This window comes from Macrobrachium rosenbergii, chromosome 21 (genome assembly GCF_040412425.1).
Source record: "Macrobrachium rosenbergii isolate ZJJX-2024 chromosome 21, ASM4041242v1, whole genome shotgun sequence".
In the NCBI taxonomy this organism is placed as follows: Eukaryota; Metazoa; Arthropoda; class Malacostraca; order Decapoda; family Palaemonidae; genus Macrobrachium; species Macrobrachium rosenbergii.
This window is the reverse complement of record NC_089761.1, coordinates 17,014,433-17,032,389: the sequence shown is the minus strand read 5'-3', so window position 1 is coordinate 17,032,389 and position 17,957 is coordinate 17,014,433. Positions and strand designations below refer to the sequence as shown.

At 35.2% G+C, this 17,957-nt stretch overlaps 1 protein-coding gene across 1 annotated transcript in view; it reads left to right on the top strand.

Moving 5' to 3' along the window:
• The window catches only part of LOC136849730 (oxysterol-binding protein-related protein 9), a 272,256-nt gene that overhangs the window by 247,637 nt on the left and 6,662 nt on the right, over positions 1–17,957 (top strand). Inside the window, exons 8-16 of the mRNA XM_067123106.1 lie at positions 1,964–2,103; positions 6,836–6,925; positions 7,160–7,296; positions 9,194–9,306; positions 10,233–10,364; positions 10,519–10,815; positions 11,029–11,125; positions 11,850–11,978; positions 16,589–16,710. Coding sequence (XP_066979207.1) covers positions 1,964–2,103; positions 6,836–6,925; positions 7,160–7,296; positions 9,194–9,306; positions 10,233–10,364; positions 10,519–10,815; positions 11,029–11,125; positions 11,850–11,978; positions 16,589–16,710 — 1,257 coding nt within the window. The remainder of the gene's footprint in view (positions 1–1,963; positions 2,104–6,835; positions 6,926–7,159; positions 7,297–9,193; positions 9,307–10,232; positions 10,365–10,518; positions 10,816–11,028; positions 11,126–11,849; positions 11,979–16,588; positions 16,711–17,957) is intronic.

The following is a 17,957-nucleotide window of genomic DNA, read 5'->3' as shown; positions in this document are numbered from 1 at the left end:
CATATCGACATTTTACACGTTAGTAATATAGTTAAATTCATGATGGGTGTTAGATGATGAAAATTCTAAACATTAAAATTTATAGGATAAACTTGCATAAAATAAATTTTGGGGTTACGTTATTAACTTTGGCAAGATTTTAAAAAGATTTTAGAGATCATTAAATATTAAAATAGCATTTATTTTTCTCATTCTCATGTAAAGAATGGATAATAAAAAACAAAATTATATCTTTCAAATTGTATTTGGGTAACTTTGATATTGCTCATCTTGGAGACATTTAATATGGAGGCACTTGCCTTGGTTCTTGAGTATTATTACTGCAGACAGTAAGACAAAATCTCGTGCTTTTAGCCTTTGAACATTCCTGATTCACTCACTTACGAAACTTATGAAAACAGGAATAGGAAATAAAAGCATAACCCAATTTCATACTGTACATTTTTATAAGGCTTCGCAAATTCCCTCACTTTGTAGGACATGGTTATAAACAGCAACGAAATTGCCATATTGTTTTGGCTGTGCTGCATTGCATTGTGAAGAATCCTTAAAATTATGACATTTATATCCCTGAAAATACATTCATATTTATGAGTATGGGTATTAGCTGGAAGGGATTGGCCGCAGGATGGGGTTTTATCGTGCCTTTTTCGCACAGATGCATTTCAAAAGGTGGAGTTCTAATCAAGATTAAAAAGAAACCAAATAGATGGAACCACTTCCATCCTGTAGCATTGGAGCCATTGTAAGGACTAATCAATACCTGATTAGGAACGTTGATTGGATGTGAACTCAATTATGAATGCCTCTTAACCAATCTGTTTCCTTCCTAGAAACAACATGCCTTAATTAAACAGTAGTTTTTTTTTAGATGGAAAGTTTGTTAGTGAAACAATCGAGGGTCTCTGGAAATGTTCGTGGTTTTACTGTACTTTAGCTTTATGACAATAGTTACCCATTAATGCTTAGAATGAACTTTTATTTACATTGTAATTGCCTTATTAATTTCACCCTTGACAATACATATTAATGTAAAGCACAATAAAACCAGGAAGAGAGTGTAAAGAAAATTTATTCTTTATTCATGTAACATAGCAAATGTTACATTTTGCAGCATATTATTTGAAGGTTGTGCTTGCTTTAAAAGGAACTGTGTATTAAGGTCATTAACTCCGTGACTGTATGAAAGTTATTGAAACTTATACTTTATCAAAATGTTTCTGTATATGATGTCATTGTCATCATTATATGAAAGTTATTTAAATTTATACTTTATCAAAGAAATTTTTCTGTATACGGTATGATGCCATTGTCATCACAACACAGTACACTATAGTATATAACTGTTTACCTTGAAAGTTATTACATTTTTTTTTTATTACTACTTACAAGTTAGCACTGTACTATATTTTATGTTTATATCTTACCACATGAAATGCTTAATCACTGCAAGTTCATTTCGTTATGTTGAAGAAGGGCTGTTGGATCTGTGATGGATTTTAATTTTAAGTGCATTTGCTAATGCTAAGGTAATGACAGTTATTTTTTGTATATCCAGCCATGCCCTGTTGATGTAGTTCGTATAGATTTTTGCATCCAATGCCATAATTGAAGCACTGATTGTGAACTGCATATTTGCATGGTGCATAGGTGGATGAGTTTCCTTTAGCTTTTGGAGTGAACTCCAGTTTTGCATAACATTAGGTCGGTTTGATAGTCCAAGTTTATTGCACCATTATTTATACACAATTTAGCATGCTTTTTCCTTTCGGAATATAAGTGTTTGGCTTTTTACCAACCCAGGTCCTTCCTTTTAGTATTTTTCTCACTAAATGTTAATAATTCTTATCTGCATTAATAAAGAATATCCTTCATATGAACACCAACAATTTGTATTGCCATTCTACTTAGTACATGGCAGTAATGATTTTACTTTCTAACCCCCTGTCTCTTCTGCTTGCAGTGGGCCCCGATTGTTTGAAGATGCAGTTGAAACCATTGCAGTTACCGGCACAAGTGATGCCTCCAATAGTGTTGGGGGAACGTCCAGTGATCCAGCCTCACAGCAACCTCTCTTGGAACGAGATTCTGCTGCTCCTGCAGGTAAGCAGATAAATGTTCAGAGCTCTAGATCAGGTTAGATGGCACTGTACTTGATTTGTAAGACACACTGTACCCTTTTTGGGGTACAGTACAGTAGCATTCTAAATTTCAAGGTCAGCTAAAATGTGTCATTTTGCATTGCAGAAACAGAGATGTCTCTGTTCAGAAAGTATTCTTGAGACTTATTTTGTCATGTTCTTACTTGGAATAGTGGTCATATGCATTTTTTTTCTGCTAGAGGAAGATTAATGCTGTAAATCACCCAAAGCCTAATTAAAGTTTTTGTAGTACATTTTAGTTTAAATCTGAGTACACTATGTGAGGGTTATCAAAGCTTAAAGGGTAGGTTATCATAACTTACACTTTATTATTGTCAACACCACAATAGGACAAGGTAAACATAATTTTGAATAAAATTTACATTGAGTCAGAACCAAGGGTTTTTCAGTCAGTGTGTTGCCGAGACAAACTGTCAAAGTATGCGAGTTTCCCCTTTGTATATTGATTAAACTGACTCTGTTAACTTTAAAAATATCATAGCTCCGAAAATACATTTTGATTCTAATTCTCTGAAAAGTCACTGTCAGTATGTTAGGAATGATCAGTCTTCCTAAAGGAATATGTATTGCACAGTTGAATATAGGCACACTGAAGTTGTGAAATCCACAGCTTTGGAAACCAAGTGTAGTTTCACTTGAGTAAATCAGGCTGGCTTTCTGAGAAGCTGTGATTATTGTCTGTCTGTATTTTTAATAATCCTAAACCAAGTAGCTGTTATACATAAGTCACAGAGAAGCATGTGTTGAGTGTTTACGTAAAACATACTGAAGTGATTATGGAGCTGTTTGTCAGTATAATAGTTATGTATGTTGATTCATCAGCATCCATACTTATGTATTTTTTGTTGTATTTAATGTATTTCTTGATGAAAAGAAAATTTTCCACCAATTACTTTCAATACCCTGAAATTTCAGGGTATTGCAATTAATATGAACAATAATTATTAGTTGTTAATAAGTTTTAATAATCACCTTGAAAATACAGTACGTATACTCTTTATGTGTATGTGGTTTTTATCACAAACTATTTCCTTACATAGCCTTTATGCTTTAGTGATGACCACATACCCACAGTACAGAGGGGTGTTAGTTACCTTTCATTACCCTTAAATGGTCAACGTTGTCGAGCTGATAACACTAGCTCAGCTGCATGTCCATGTACAGTAGGTCAGTTGGTTTTTAAATGGCCAGCTTCAAAGAAATCTCTTTTGAAGAAGGATTTCACTTTTGAGGCAAGGGTAACTTAGTTGGAATCAAGTTTTTTAGGGAATTTATTTAGATAGAAATGATTTTACGTTCTTTTCCATGAGAACAGACTCACTAAATTTCTTCCAGTCTGTTTCATCTACCTTCCATTTGGGAGGTGACTCAGAGGGCTGATTCTTAACTTTTTTTATATGAATTGGGAAGTGGTCACTCCCATTTGGATATTCATTTGCTGACCATTCATAGTCAGTGTGAACACTAGATGAGCAAAAGCTCGGATCGATAGCAGAATAAGTATTGGAGTAGATGTTATGGTGAGTCATGGCTCCGTTATTGAGTATAGTGATATTATGATCATCCATAATATCCTCCAACATCTTACCCTTGGCATCTGTCGTGTTCCCACCCCATATGGGGTTGTGAGCATTAAAATCACCAAGGTGGAGGAAAAGAGTAGGAAGCTGATTGATCAGTAAATGAATATCATTATAAGTGAAAGGCTCTTCTTCTTTGAGGTTCTAGTTCTAGAGACTATAGCATACATCTATTTTCACTTCAACACTCTATGTACACTCGGCAGAAAAGTGAAGATACAGTTTTCTTAAATCATCGGAAACATTGTTTAATAATGCCACACCTGGCAACTCTAGAAGGTTGCTTACTAGATTGCCAATAACTTAAAACCATAAAGATTCTGTAAAGTCCTATAATCATTGGTACTTGAATGCAGCAACAACCTCTATGCTATTCGTTACAGTTGTTTTGTTAATGTTAGTTCAGAGTAGAATATCGATCATCCTTCTTTAAAAACACACCACAAAACCTTATTCGTAACTTATGTTATGACAATAATAAATGAAATAAATTTCATTTGTAATTGGAAACACGATCTCAAATAATGAGAAAATGTTTTAAAATTTGGGCAATATCCAAGGGAAATTGTGTAGAACAATATAGGAATGAATGCAATATTATAAGAGAGAGAGAGAGAGAGAGAGAGAGAGAGAGAGAGAGCACAGTCAGCTTTTTTTTATAAATACTATTTATAAATACTGTACTTAATTCATTATATTTTCTCTGAGAGACTGAGTAATGATATATATGTAAAGCATGTTTAAAAGAGAGAGAGAGAGAGAGAGAGAGAGAGAGAGAGAGAGAGAGAGAGAGAGAGAGCAAAATCTGCTTTTATGTAAGCATAGGCTATTTGTAGCGATATATTTGTAAAGTATGTTTTAGAAGTAGAGAGAGAGAGAGAGAGAGAGAGAGAGAGAGAGAGAGAGAGAGAGAGAGAGAGAGAGAGAGAGAGAGAGAGAGAGAGAGAGTTATAGTATTGGTGTTGGACTTGTGATAGGAAAAGCAGGGTAGAGTGACGAGTTGGTACATAGGTTCCTGGGATACCAGGTGGTAGGGCTGCCAAGATCGTGCTTTACTATACTAGATGAAATTTGAAGTGACCATAGTATTCAAGTTAATTCTCTAAGAAATTCATACCGTAGTCTTCATTTGATTCGACAGTTGCTGTAACATCCAGATTGTAAAAAGAATGTGGAAAAATTCAACCATGGTCTATGGTCATTCTTAATTTCTTGATATAGCTCTACTTTTGAAAATCAATTTTTATCTACAAAGTAAAAGTATTTATTGACACAGACAACTTGATATCTACTGCACAGGCAATGAAAGTTTAATATCGTGCAAAAAATGCTGATGTTTAGGGAGATCTTTTTGGTCTCACAGCAAGTAATGCAGCCATGTTAGCTGTATAGGGAAACTCCAAACTGCTTGTAATGGGAGCATAGCCAGAAAATCTTTGAGCTGACAGGCTACTTTAACCTTGATAAAGATTTCCTTTTAATAACAATAGCTTTGTAAACAGCTACTGGCATTTGATCCATGTCCATGCCTGTCATCAAAGTGTGAAAGCCGTTGCAACAATATCCCATGGCTTGTGCTTACCTGCCCAAAGTTCTCAGGCTTTTCCTCACATCATAGAGAGTATTCTTGTGGATCCAACTAGATTTGTTCAACCTTCCTTAGCCATCACAACATTGACTGCCATGGATGCCAGCTAACTTTAAACACTTTGAAATACAAACATGAATTTGTAGAAACTAAAATAATGACCAATAACACTTATGATGATGCAATAATCTGTTCATAGGGAAAAACGAGTAAACATTGTCATCGTGATGCAGAGTAACACAGCCAGCAGTCCCAACTCTATCTTCCAGGTCTCTGTGAATGGATCCGTCTAAGAAATTCCAATTACGTTGGACATATATGATGTTACTGTATATATATGAGACAAGCATTCCTAATACTTTGTGCTGGTAAACATTTCAGAGAACTACAAAATAGCACAATTCATAAAATTCAGAGGGTCACACCAGAAGTAATCTTATGTTGCCCTACCCACTGACCAGCTTCTAAGTAGGCAGTCCCTGGTTTACGACAGGTCCAGCTCACGACACCCCGAGGTTATGACGCTTTTCAAATATATTCATCAGAAATTATTTCCCGGTTTACGACGCATGTTCCGGGGTTACGAAGCGTCATACGCCGACCCGACGGAAGAAATATGTCTCCAAAATGGCAGAATAATAAAAATTTGGAGATTTTTTTTATGAAAAATTAAATAAAAATGCAGTTTACATTGTTTTCAATACACCCAAAGCATTAAAAGTAAGATTTTCATAGGATGTTTTACGATTTTCAACGATTTTTCGGTTTGCGACGATTTTCGGTTTACGATGCGGTGTAAAAACAGAACCCCTGTCGTAAACCGGGGACTGCCTGTACAATACTGTTGCATTGGTCAAACAGAACCTTCATATCCTCATTTTAACCTAATTGCAAGAGGTGGTAATCTACATCAGTCAACTAGTTTCCACCTAATTAGTAATTCAGGTATGTAATGTACTAAAGTGTAGGATTGTTTATTGTCTGGTTGGGCACAAATATTCTTCCTGGAATGAAGTTACATGCTAAAGGAAGGGCAGGTATAGCGATATAAGGTTGCCAGCCCAGCTGAGGCTATCGCCAGTCAGTGAGCATAATCATCCTTTTCATTTAATGTATGTGGGTATTAGGTCATCACTGTGAACCAAAGAACAAAACAATGTTCGGGTATGGGGTATGCTTATGAAACAATAATTGAAAATAAATTCTTTTACTTGTAGCATTTCAAGAGTTAAATAAGAATCCATCAGACCTTACAAGTCAGTTTATAGCCTTTCAGCTTACTGAGGGGAGGCCCATTGCCAATAGTACTTTACAGGTTAATATCACCTTTCCAGTGATCATGAGTACAGTATTGTTGATGCAGTTGATGAATTCCAAATCCCACATTTCCAATCACGAAGAAATACAGTATGTAAGTCCCACACCATAACTAGGGATTCACTCGATGTTGCCCTTACGCAGCACACATATCATTCAGAAGGTCTTACAAATGTTGTTTTTTTCAGAGCCTTCAGCCATTCAAACTCAGCCAAGTGTTGCTCCTACACATTCCCCGTCCAGTGCTTCAGTTCCTTTGGCGACTCAGAATGCATCAGGTCAGATTGAACAAACTGATGAGAGGAATCAGACTTTGAAATGATAATGTCTTGTTTTACAAAACATATTTTGAAATGATAATGTCTTGTTTTACAAAACATATTTTAATATTAAAAAGAAGTTAGTTGCTTAGAAGTCTTTAGTGAAATTCTTTTACAGCATCATTTATATCCTGCTTATGAAAATCTGTTTGCTGTACTTTTTTTTCCAACTTACTCAAATTTGCCCTACAGAAAGCAGTGCTTCAGAACAACGCAACAGCGTGAGTGATGCTACTATCGATTATGATCGTATGTATGAGGATGATGATGAATCGGAGTTGGGATCCATGGAAAATCATGGTTCTGTCATACATCATCTACTGTCACAGGTTTGTTCTTTTCCAGAATGAAATCATGTTATTTTATAGTTAAAAGTCTTGGAGGAAGTTATTTTTACCATGAAAAATTAATGGTTTAGTCTTGGCATGTTTGTATACAGTTGAATTTGGGTTTCACAAATTTTCAAACAAGATTTTTAGTGGGAATTTAATCTATTTATCATTTTGGGAAAAATTAGTTTTTAAAAGGGCAGTCCTTAAAATAGTTAAAATATATCTGAGAATTTTAAAGCATATCTTGCTTAGTGGTATAGGATGACTAGACTTGAAGATGTACATGGTATACATAAGTATTATTACATGATAAATCTTCCAGGTTACAGAAGAGAATATATTCGTAAGTTTCCAAAACCTCTCTAGACTCACTGGTGCTCATTTAAAATGTAGTTGTATGCATGCAGGGGTTGTACCTAATGAATTTTTGCAATTCTTGTCAGCTGAGAAACTTATCTTTGCAAATATAGTATCAGGGATCACTTTTTTTTTTAAGATGACCCTTCTGTATAGTGCAGAGCAACTTTGAAATTTCCATTGTTCACCCTACTGTATGACACAGGATAATCAAGTAGTAGGAACTTTTGTTATTAACTACAGGGTTTTAATGGAATGACCTCAGTTGTAAATATATGGTAACTAATAACATTGAGGATAGTAATGGTAAATTAGTATCAGCATATTTTGTTTATGTAAGTTTAAGAAAATTATTTGGGGCACATTTATAGGACAGGTTCCCTCAAATCATGCTTAATTTCAATGTAGTTATCACATGGCCTGATATATGATGCATAAGAAAATCCAGTATTTGTCATACACGTAAGATTTTAGAAGTCACTTTTTATGTTGTGCACAACATCAGTGAACATTGTTTCACTCTTTTTTACAGTAGAATCTCTCCATAATGGACTCTGGAGGTCTAGGGTATCCACTGGTGGAAAATGTCTGTTATCAAAGAAAGTTTTCAAGTCTAGTCTAGGGTAGACTTCTGCTGGCACAGGGCTCCCCTGATAAACTTTTAACAACTTAGTAAACAGTTTAGATGATAAAATGCAAAATAATATTTATGCATATTTATGTATTTTAGTAAAATCCACATGAAATTATATTTTGTTTATGCACTTAATTAACGGTTATACTTGCCATAAAGTGTAAAAATGATAATGTGCAGTACACGGAAAATAATGCAACTGTAATTTTTAAAAAGTTATCACAGAAAATTTATGCACATAGAATCACAAAGGTTCCACAGAAGTTTTTCCTTACAGATTGAGAATCACAACACAAGTACTGTGAATGCACATGATGAACAGATTAAAAAAAAATTGATTTTGAGAAGCACTTGCAAAGGGCTTAAGATAGATGCACAGTGCTAAATACTGTAGTCCCTATTAACTCCCTCTTTCATAGAAGTTCCCAAAGAGTATCTTATTTTTACGAATTGCCTTCTCATGTTGCTAAAAATCCAATTTTTACTCTCGTATCCTGGTTACTTAATGAAAAATTATATCACAACCCTGTTTGCCTTGAAACAGACACTTCCATCATCTTGCAGTATCCAGTAACAAAGTGTTTTACTACAAGACTCTAGTATATTACTACAGGTATTCAAATTATTCCCACACTCACATGGAATAAGCTAAAGAGGACATTGACTTTCCAAGTAAACTTCCAAAGAATAGATTACATATAATGAAAAGAGAAAAATTGATCAGAGAGAAAAATAGTAAAAGGTAGATAAATGTAACAAATAAATATAGATAATAAACATATGCATATCATCAATTGAGAAATAATAAGAATTAAAGACAAAGGGGCATGGTGTCTTGGCATTGCAGCCTCTTGTAAACTTGCATGTGTCATCGCCTATAAATGAGAAAACTAACTGTTGCAGGTGAAAATTGGAATGGATTTAACGAAAGTCGTGCTTCCAACCTTCATTCTTGAAAGGCGATCTTTACTGGAGATGTATGCTGATTTCTTTGCTCACCCTGACCTCTTCTGCAGGTAAGTTTGTCTCAAGGAAAGTTTGCTGTAGCTAATAAATAAAGAAAAATGTCTAGTTATTAAGTTTGCTTGTTTTTTAATTATTTTTTTTTATAAAACTGATTGCATTGCTACATTACAGTATGTGTTAATGTTATTTAATTTATTTAAAAACTTTACATAATGAGGAGTACAGGTGTTCCCATAAATACCTTTGTCCTTGGTTTTTCCTCAGTGGCATTGATATCATAGCTTTTTTTTGCTGACTTGAGGGTATTTCTATCCATTATTGCAAGATTTTAGCACAAAGCAAACCTTTTGTTTTAGCTGTAGGTATTGTTGGGGGAAAAGTTCCATGATAATAATAGAACTGTTCAAACTATTGTTATGGGTAATGGCAAACCATCCTTTTAAACATTAAACGAGTTACACTCTTGAAAAAGATGAAGAATAGTTCAGTGGTTTGGTGAGGATGAGTTTATGCTCCAGTTGACCATTGCATTAAAGTATCTAAGTCTGTTATTCACTTGCAGAAGTTACCTCACACTTTTTCTCTTAGGACATTTGTCTAGAGGTGATATACCTCCTGCAGTATTGTTTTTATTTGGGGGATGACATGGTTTAGCAGGCATGTGTAAAGCAAATTGCATGTAGTGCTTCTATGTACTAACTGATGGGAAAACTTTCAGATCTCATTTTGTAAGAATTTCAGTTGGTATTATACCTCAGGTTATGATAGCTTTTAAAATAATTAAGTGAAGACTCCTCAAGAAGGCAGTGCAGAACCTGCCCTTTGAAAGTGTTTCTGAAGAAAGCATTGTCACTCCTCATATATAATAAATTACAGCCCAATATTTTGCATACTAGTTTAAGAATTAAACAAGTGATGTAATAGAAATTGTATGTAAGAAATTTCCGATTACATTTATTTCAATTTGTCCTTACAGCATAGCAGACATGCAAACACCTCAGGATCGGATGGTACAAGTCGTCAAGTGGTACCTGTCAGCCTTCCATGCAGGACGGAAAAGTGAAGTTTGTAAAAAGCCATACAATCCAATACTTGGGGAAGTATTCAAGTAAGTACTGAAGAACAGACATGCATACACTTGCTAAAAGTGACTATCTTTTGTGCAGAGATCAAGCTCAATATGTGAAAGATTTTTGTGCTAATTACATCTTAACTTTTCTGTTCATTCACTCTACCATTATTAATCAAAAACCATTTAATAGATGTTATTGGGATGTGCCTGGCATCCCACCAGGAGGAGAGTCAGTACCTGATGGTCCTATCCCTTGGGCCACAACTAACAACTTGAGCTTCATAGCAGAGCAGGTCTCACATCATCCTCCTATTTCTGCCTTCTATGCTGAAAATAAAAACAAGCGCATATCGTTCTGTGGCCACATCTGGACAAAATCCAAGTTCCTTGGTCTTTCAATATGTGTAAATAATATTGGCCAGGGTTGTGTATCGGTTATGGATCATGATGAAGAATATATACTCAATTTTCCTAGTGGTTATGGCAGGTCAGTGGAAGAGATTTAGTTAATTATTATTTGGTGTTTGTTACCGTAAAGTGATTTCTGTCATAGTTCTGTTTTATGCATTGTTGTATTTCAGTTGCATTTTTTGGGTGAATGTCAGTTGCTATTGACTTTTTATTAGTTTATGTGACTGACGTTACCAATATTTTCATGGTGAACCAGACTTACGTCCAATGAACTTCATGTTGTTTTCAGATCAATTTTAACTGTTCCATGGGTGGAGCTTGGTGGAACATGTCAGATTACTTGCAGCAAAACGGGTTATAGTGGGAATATAGAATTCTTAACAAAGGTAAGGCATTATTCAATTTTATTATAGGTTTGAATTTTTGTATTGTTCTTGTACATAATATGAATGAAGTAAGATGGTCCCACTGTTTTTTCTTGTCTATGAATTGATAAGAAGATAGAAGCCACTTTCTGTTTGGAATGTTCTGTTAGTGAGCTAGTCTACAACTGTTGCCATTTTATTGATATCATTTTATCAAAGTTCAAGGACAGTATTGAGCTTGTAATTTAGAGATTTAGAAATACTGCTTATGTTCTATTTCTTCAAATCAGGGCATCACACTAACCCCTGTGAAAGTGTCAATTTTACATTTTGGGATTGGTAGCGTTAAAGAAAACTAAATTCAAATGTGAAATATTATGGAGCAAGTCAGCTTTTCCAACAGTAGCTAGCTTGTAGTAGGTCAACAGTGAATATCAGTACTTATTACTTAATATTAGACTCAAGAATGGAGAATTTTATTTGCTGATAATAAAGGTCAAAGAACAAACTTACAGACATACTTAAACAGTCAAGTCAGAAAAATAAGCACGTTATAATTTGAAATCAACAGATACCTTCCACTGGCAGATCTTTTGTAGTTTGATGTGGCAGCTTACATTTTTTACAGCTTCTCACTGTACAAAGTACTTGAGAAATTCATGGCTTTGGTTAATTTTCCAAGTATAAGCACAGTATTTAAAAACAGTATTTTCTATTTCCTAATGTATTCCCTTTATGATTTCAGCCATTTTATGGAGGGAAGAAACATAGGATAAGTGCAGAAGTTTTTAACCCAGGGGAGAAGAAACCATTTCTTACAGTGGAGGGAGAGTGGAATGGTGTAATGAATGTCAAGTGGAAAGACAGAGATGGGGTAAGGCCTTGCAGAGTTTGGATTTATCATTATGCTCCAACAGGTTCTGTAAATGCTAATAAAGGTTCTTTGCAGCTTTCCTTTGGGGATACAGCTACCTTGCCTTCTGTCTTTTTCATCTGTAATTTTTGGCCTTTCTTACTTAGCTGTCCAACTTCTTAAACTTTACCAATTTCCACTTTTAATTTTGATAAAAACTTTGAATGCAATTTTCAATTCTCATTCAAGAAAAAAATCCTTCAGGTAAACCCAGTGAGGCTAGCAGTGTGACTCAGTGGTCTCATTGAACTGCAACAGTTATGGTAAAGATTAAAAATTAACAACATGGAAACTTTTTACTTTGTAAAATTATAAATAATTTTAGGAATTTATTTGGTAAAATTAGATAGAATTTAGAAATTTATTACTTCAAGTTGCAGTTTTTAAGTAAATTTTTAGAGGAATTTTAAGCCAAGTCATTCAGAAATTTCCTATAGTGATGCAATCAATAAACTATTCAGTTATCACTATTATTTTAACCAGACCCCTGGGTCAAATCTTTAAACTCTTAGAAATAGCCTCTTGATTCTTGGTAACAGTTCATCTTCATTACTTAATGTATTTCTTGTCTGTATTTCAAGTTTTAGGACTGACCTCTTCATTCTGGATGGCATTTTATGAACCAGCTTATTTATTTATCTTGTTTTTTATTTCAGGTTTTCAAGTTATTGGGCTAAATGTCTGATAATTTCTCTCCACAATTTTTTTTACCTTGAGCATTTTGTACTTGAATTTCCTTCTGATGCAAGACTTTACTTAAATCATTTTGGGCCAACTGTCAGTGTTCCATTACATATGCATCTACTGTACCAAGTTTCTGTTTGTCCTCTTCCTTGCACATTGTGCAAAAATCATCTAAATCTTGGTGTTTCAATCTATTTTTCAGTCTTGGACACTCAATCTCTCTTCTACTTCTGGTTTGTGGTACAATCTTCCTGGTGTGTTTAAGCTGTGAATCTTAGTATGCGTTTTAGAATCTCCTCCATTTTCTTTTTAAGTGTCTGGCACTTTGCCTTATAAAGGAAGAGAGTTCTAGTACAGACAGTTTTTTTTCCTTTTTTTTTTTAAATGGGATATCTTTATCAGTATTCTAGCAAGGTTTTTTTTCTGTTTTCTTGCTTCCCTAACACAATTTATTATAAAAATTCTCCAGTTTATTTAGATCCTCTTCTTTTTGTAGATTGTTAGTGTATTAATCCAATATTAAATTATGTAATCATTTTGAACTTTAATTTATCCAGTTTTATTCTTTCCTTAACCAGTGTGCTATTCCTAACATTTTCTTTTTTCCCCCTTTGTTGTAGTAGATTGATTCCATTCCTCCCACACCTTCATGTCTGCCCTTGGAAGCTTTCAATTAGCTCCCTTTTCATATCCCAGTAGATCTTCATAACCTTTTCGTGTCTGCCCTATACCATAACTTGAAGGCTCCCATCTTTTCACTTATCCTATATTTACATTTTAGTACTGTCTTTTTCCATAGATATTCCTCTTAGATTCAACACACTTCTGCTTCTCTTTGTATTCTTTGCATTTTCTACCTTTTTTATTGTTGTTTATTTCTGATGACATAGGTTCCTTGTTTTTATTCTTTTGATTCACCCATCTTCCATCATTCCTTAACTTTCACTTGGCAGCCTGTATTGTGTTGGATATCCTCTCTTGTAACAAAAATACTGTTGTTTTCCGTAATGCTATCCATTTTGATTATTCAGCATTGTTGATAACTAACTCTGACCATTAGTGTACTTCTTTTTTGCTGATCTTTAGTATTACTGTAATTAACAAGACTGAATTTTCCTGTTTTGATTTTTATGCATTGTTTAAAAGCAGAGACCTTATGAAAAGTTAGATATGATTAAAACAGTCTGGGATGCGTAATTATAAAACAGGTTTTGACGTAACAAAAACCTATTTTTGGTAGCCTCTGTGAATCCTCAAAACAGTTACACTGTCATGGTTCCCCCAGGGCTCCATAAGACAGACCAACAAATTACAAAGAATTCTCTTGTAGTTGGTCTCGGCCAGAGCACTGTAGTGCTTGTTGGCACAGTGATAGAATATAAAGGACTCAGGACAGGAGGGCTCTTTCTCCTATCCTACAGCAACTACTTAGGCTCAGCGTCATACTCGCACAGATGTGGCAACAGCCTGTTCCAGCCAACTTTATTACACTCTGGTCTATCCAAGAGTTCACTAGTTCCCGGTTGTGCTCTGGAAATTGCATCCGACTATGTATTTTTTCACCTTATAAAATACGAGTGAAGCTAAGTGCTTAGTTTTTAGACCAGGTGAAAAGTTTTAGTTTTTAGACCAGGTGAAAAGTTTTAGTTTTTTAAAATTTGAATGAGTAGGCTTATATTTGTTTAAATTGGGAGCCATTAAGCCGCTTGCAAGGCAAGAAGTTGGGAGTAGATCGCTAGGCTATGCTGTAATTGCCCTGCCGTTTTTTCTTGTTTAACACAGTGAGAATTAGCATTAAGGCATTATGATAATAGTAGACAATTTTGTTATTGAAACGTATTATACACTGCCCTTTTAACATTGACAGATAATTTGAAATTAACGAAATGATAAATTGGGGTAGCCTAACCTCTTGTTTTCGAAACATAGTCGTGATTGTAGTTCCCAATTGGGCTTGACTTGCGAGTCTTGGTGTCTACTAAAGGCCAGTATTTCCTTTGTAGTATATTTTATAATCAAACTAAGTGGTTTTGTGATATTGACAGTTCCCCAGTTATCTTGAATATCGAGGTTCTTTCCAATGTTAAAGGAATACATTCATGCTGATCTACTTCCAACAGGTATTACTCCGCTGATAGTGATGTCACAGGGGTTGAGAATTGTCATGACATTTGTATTTTTCCTAAGGGAATACAAAAGTTCTTTTTTGTAATGGTGAACTTTGCCAAACATTTTAAAATTTTAAAGATGGTGATTTTACATTTTTGGTCCAATAATTCCAATAACTATTGATTTTATTTATTTACAAACTAACGTAGCTTATAGCCTAGGCTACATTACCTTTCCCTGGTGCTAGGGAATAGACCGGGCAATCATAGGTTATGTAATGTATGGAAATAGACAGTATGGATATCCATTTAGTTTTGTCTTAATAGAGTTGAGAAGCATTGGTGAATAAATCCTTTAAGGCAACGTTATTGTAGTAATTGAGAATAATATTTTAATACATTACTACTATCTTACGGATATGACCCATAGATCATGTTTACTTACATCATACTATGAACATAAACTTGTGGCCTTTGTAGGCCTGGGTTAATTTGGTGTTTGCAGCCTATACAGTGATTAAGTTAGCTAACACTAGATAGTTTTTATTAGACACTTATTTCTTTTTATCACTACAGGCAGTCCCCGGTTACCGGCGATCCGGTTTTACGGCACTTGTTTAGCGATGAAAATTGCTGATTTCCGCATAACGGCACCGATAATTGGGTATTGGCGCTGATACATACCTAACAGAGTGCACTAATAACCAAAAATCAGTGATTTTCAGCGCCGAAAATTGCTGATTTTTGGTAATTGGCGATTTTCGGTTATCATCATACATCAGAACGGAACCCCCGCCGATAACTGGGGACTGCCTGTACTGGGCTACTATTACTCAGGTAGAGTTCTCGGCTAGCACTCTGCTAGGCCCGAGTTCGTCCCCGGCCGGCCAATGAAGAATTAGAGGAATTTATTTCTGGTGATAGAAATTCATTTCTCGGTATAATGTGGTTTGGATTCCACAATAAGTTGTAGATCCTGTTGCTAGGTGACCAATTGGTTCTTAACCACGTAAAATAAGTCTAATCCTTCGGGCCAGCCCTAGGAGAGCTGTTAATCAGCTCAGTGGTCTGGTTAAACTAAGGTATTCTTAGGACCTACAAATTACCTGTGCCACAGCAAATTGCTCAATCTGCTTTTCGCCTCTGGAAATGGGTCATAATTACCTGCTATGAGCCATCCCCTGAAGGAATAAAGGAGAATTTGGTTGCTGGCTGGACACGTGTGAAATAGTCCACATGCTTTTGGCAGCAAGTTTAATGGATGAAAGAGACCATTTTTAAGCTGTCTCTGTGAGATTTCAATAGGTGTACGGAAGAAGGAGACTACTGTACATGTTCCGGCAGAACTATGGCAGTGTGTTTCCATCCCTCTCTGAGAAGAATCCACATTTGGGCCAATACTCCAAAAGCAGTGGATTCTAGGAACTCCCACTTCAAGTTCTCCGATGGAGACAAAGAGTGTCTCCTTGGGAGAGAGGTCACTGATACCCGACATGAAGTGGATATAGGCACTGAAATTTCCTTTCTGAGCCCAGAAGATTAAGGGAACAGTCTTCTGCTTTACATGAGGAAGACGCTTCAAATGAGAATGTTGCCTTTCCCATGCAGCAGTCATGTACTGAGGGGTACCCTGATAGGGTCCACCCAACCCCATCTGAAGTGTTTGTACCTTCTAGGGAGTAGTGATATATCCTGGAATTGTACATAGCCAGAGTGTCTTTTTATTTTAAAAATTAAAACCATAACAGGCATTATGTTTATTTCTTTCTATTCAAATAGGATCCAGAAAAGTTTGTTGATACGTTCAGTATGGGGACAGTAAAGAAGAATGTGAAACCTATTGCTCAGCAAGAAGTAAATGAATCCCGATACATGTGGAAAGAAGTTACAGCAGGTTTAAGGTATGTATTCTCATTTATGCTTTTTCATTTTCTTGATACTTTATCCAACTGTAGGTATCGGTGTAATGTTCTGTATGCCAAATGAAGAGAAACCAGTTTTAATTTTTGCTCCATTCTGTTGCTTTATTCACTTATATACCATTTTCTTTCTAATCAAAATTTGGCTTTATAATTTGACTTGTTTATCAGCAAAGAGTAAAATTAACATTATTACCACTGTGCTAAGAGTAAATTAAGGGAAAAATTGCATGTGTAGGGAGGTGGTGTCACACTGTAAACCAAAGGACTTTTGTGATATTCTTTGAGTCACTTGCTTCATTCCCTTTTATATCAATAACAGTGTTCATTCTTCCAGTTTAGTGTCCATCGTCAACTCTACATTTCTTCCAAAATTTCATCCTGGGTCTTTAGTTGACAACTTGAAACACTGTTGTTCCTTTTATTTTTCGGATAATGCACAAAATTGGGAGGATAACAAGCCCCTCACCCATAAAATTCAAGTGCCTAACATTTAAAAGTTGAGATCCTGAGCCCTTCCCCTAGTGCTGTACTGGGTCTGATCTCAATGAACTGACAACCTTTAAGGCTTTAAGGTACTAGCAGTGGTGTAAGCATTTGTGGTATGTCTGAGGTGACCCCAACACCACCAGATAAATCCATCCCCTAATTGTGACTTCATGTCACAGTGAAGTAGTTTTAAATATCCATAAAAAAATCTTGCATAACTCAACCAGAAGAAAATTAAAAGCACCTTAATTGCCAAAAAATTAACAATCAGACTTTAGGAAATTTCAGCAACCAGTTGAACTGACCTTAATTCCCACAGTCTTGTAGTGACAGTGGAGACCTTTTGAGAATAACCGTAACCAAAGTGGTAAAGAAAATAAACCTGATAACAATGCAAGAGTAAAAAAAAAAAAAAAAAAAAAATCCCAAGGTCAAGTGACCTATTTCCTTGAGGACTGAAACAGAACATCTTTAAATAAAGTAAAACGGATATCTCTGCACAAAGAAAGAGGTAATAACACCTCAAAGCAATGGGGTAAAGATAACACAGTCTGTGATTTTAATTATTGGTAATAAAAGACAATAACAGAATTGATATAATCCAAGGATATTTTGCTTTGTGTATTTTACTTGTGTTCCTATTAAGTACTGTACTACATTCCTTCTTAACAATATGGACACTTGTCCAACATAGTTAGATGTTATTTTGGAGATAATAGCCACAGAGAGTGCTATTGATA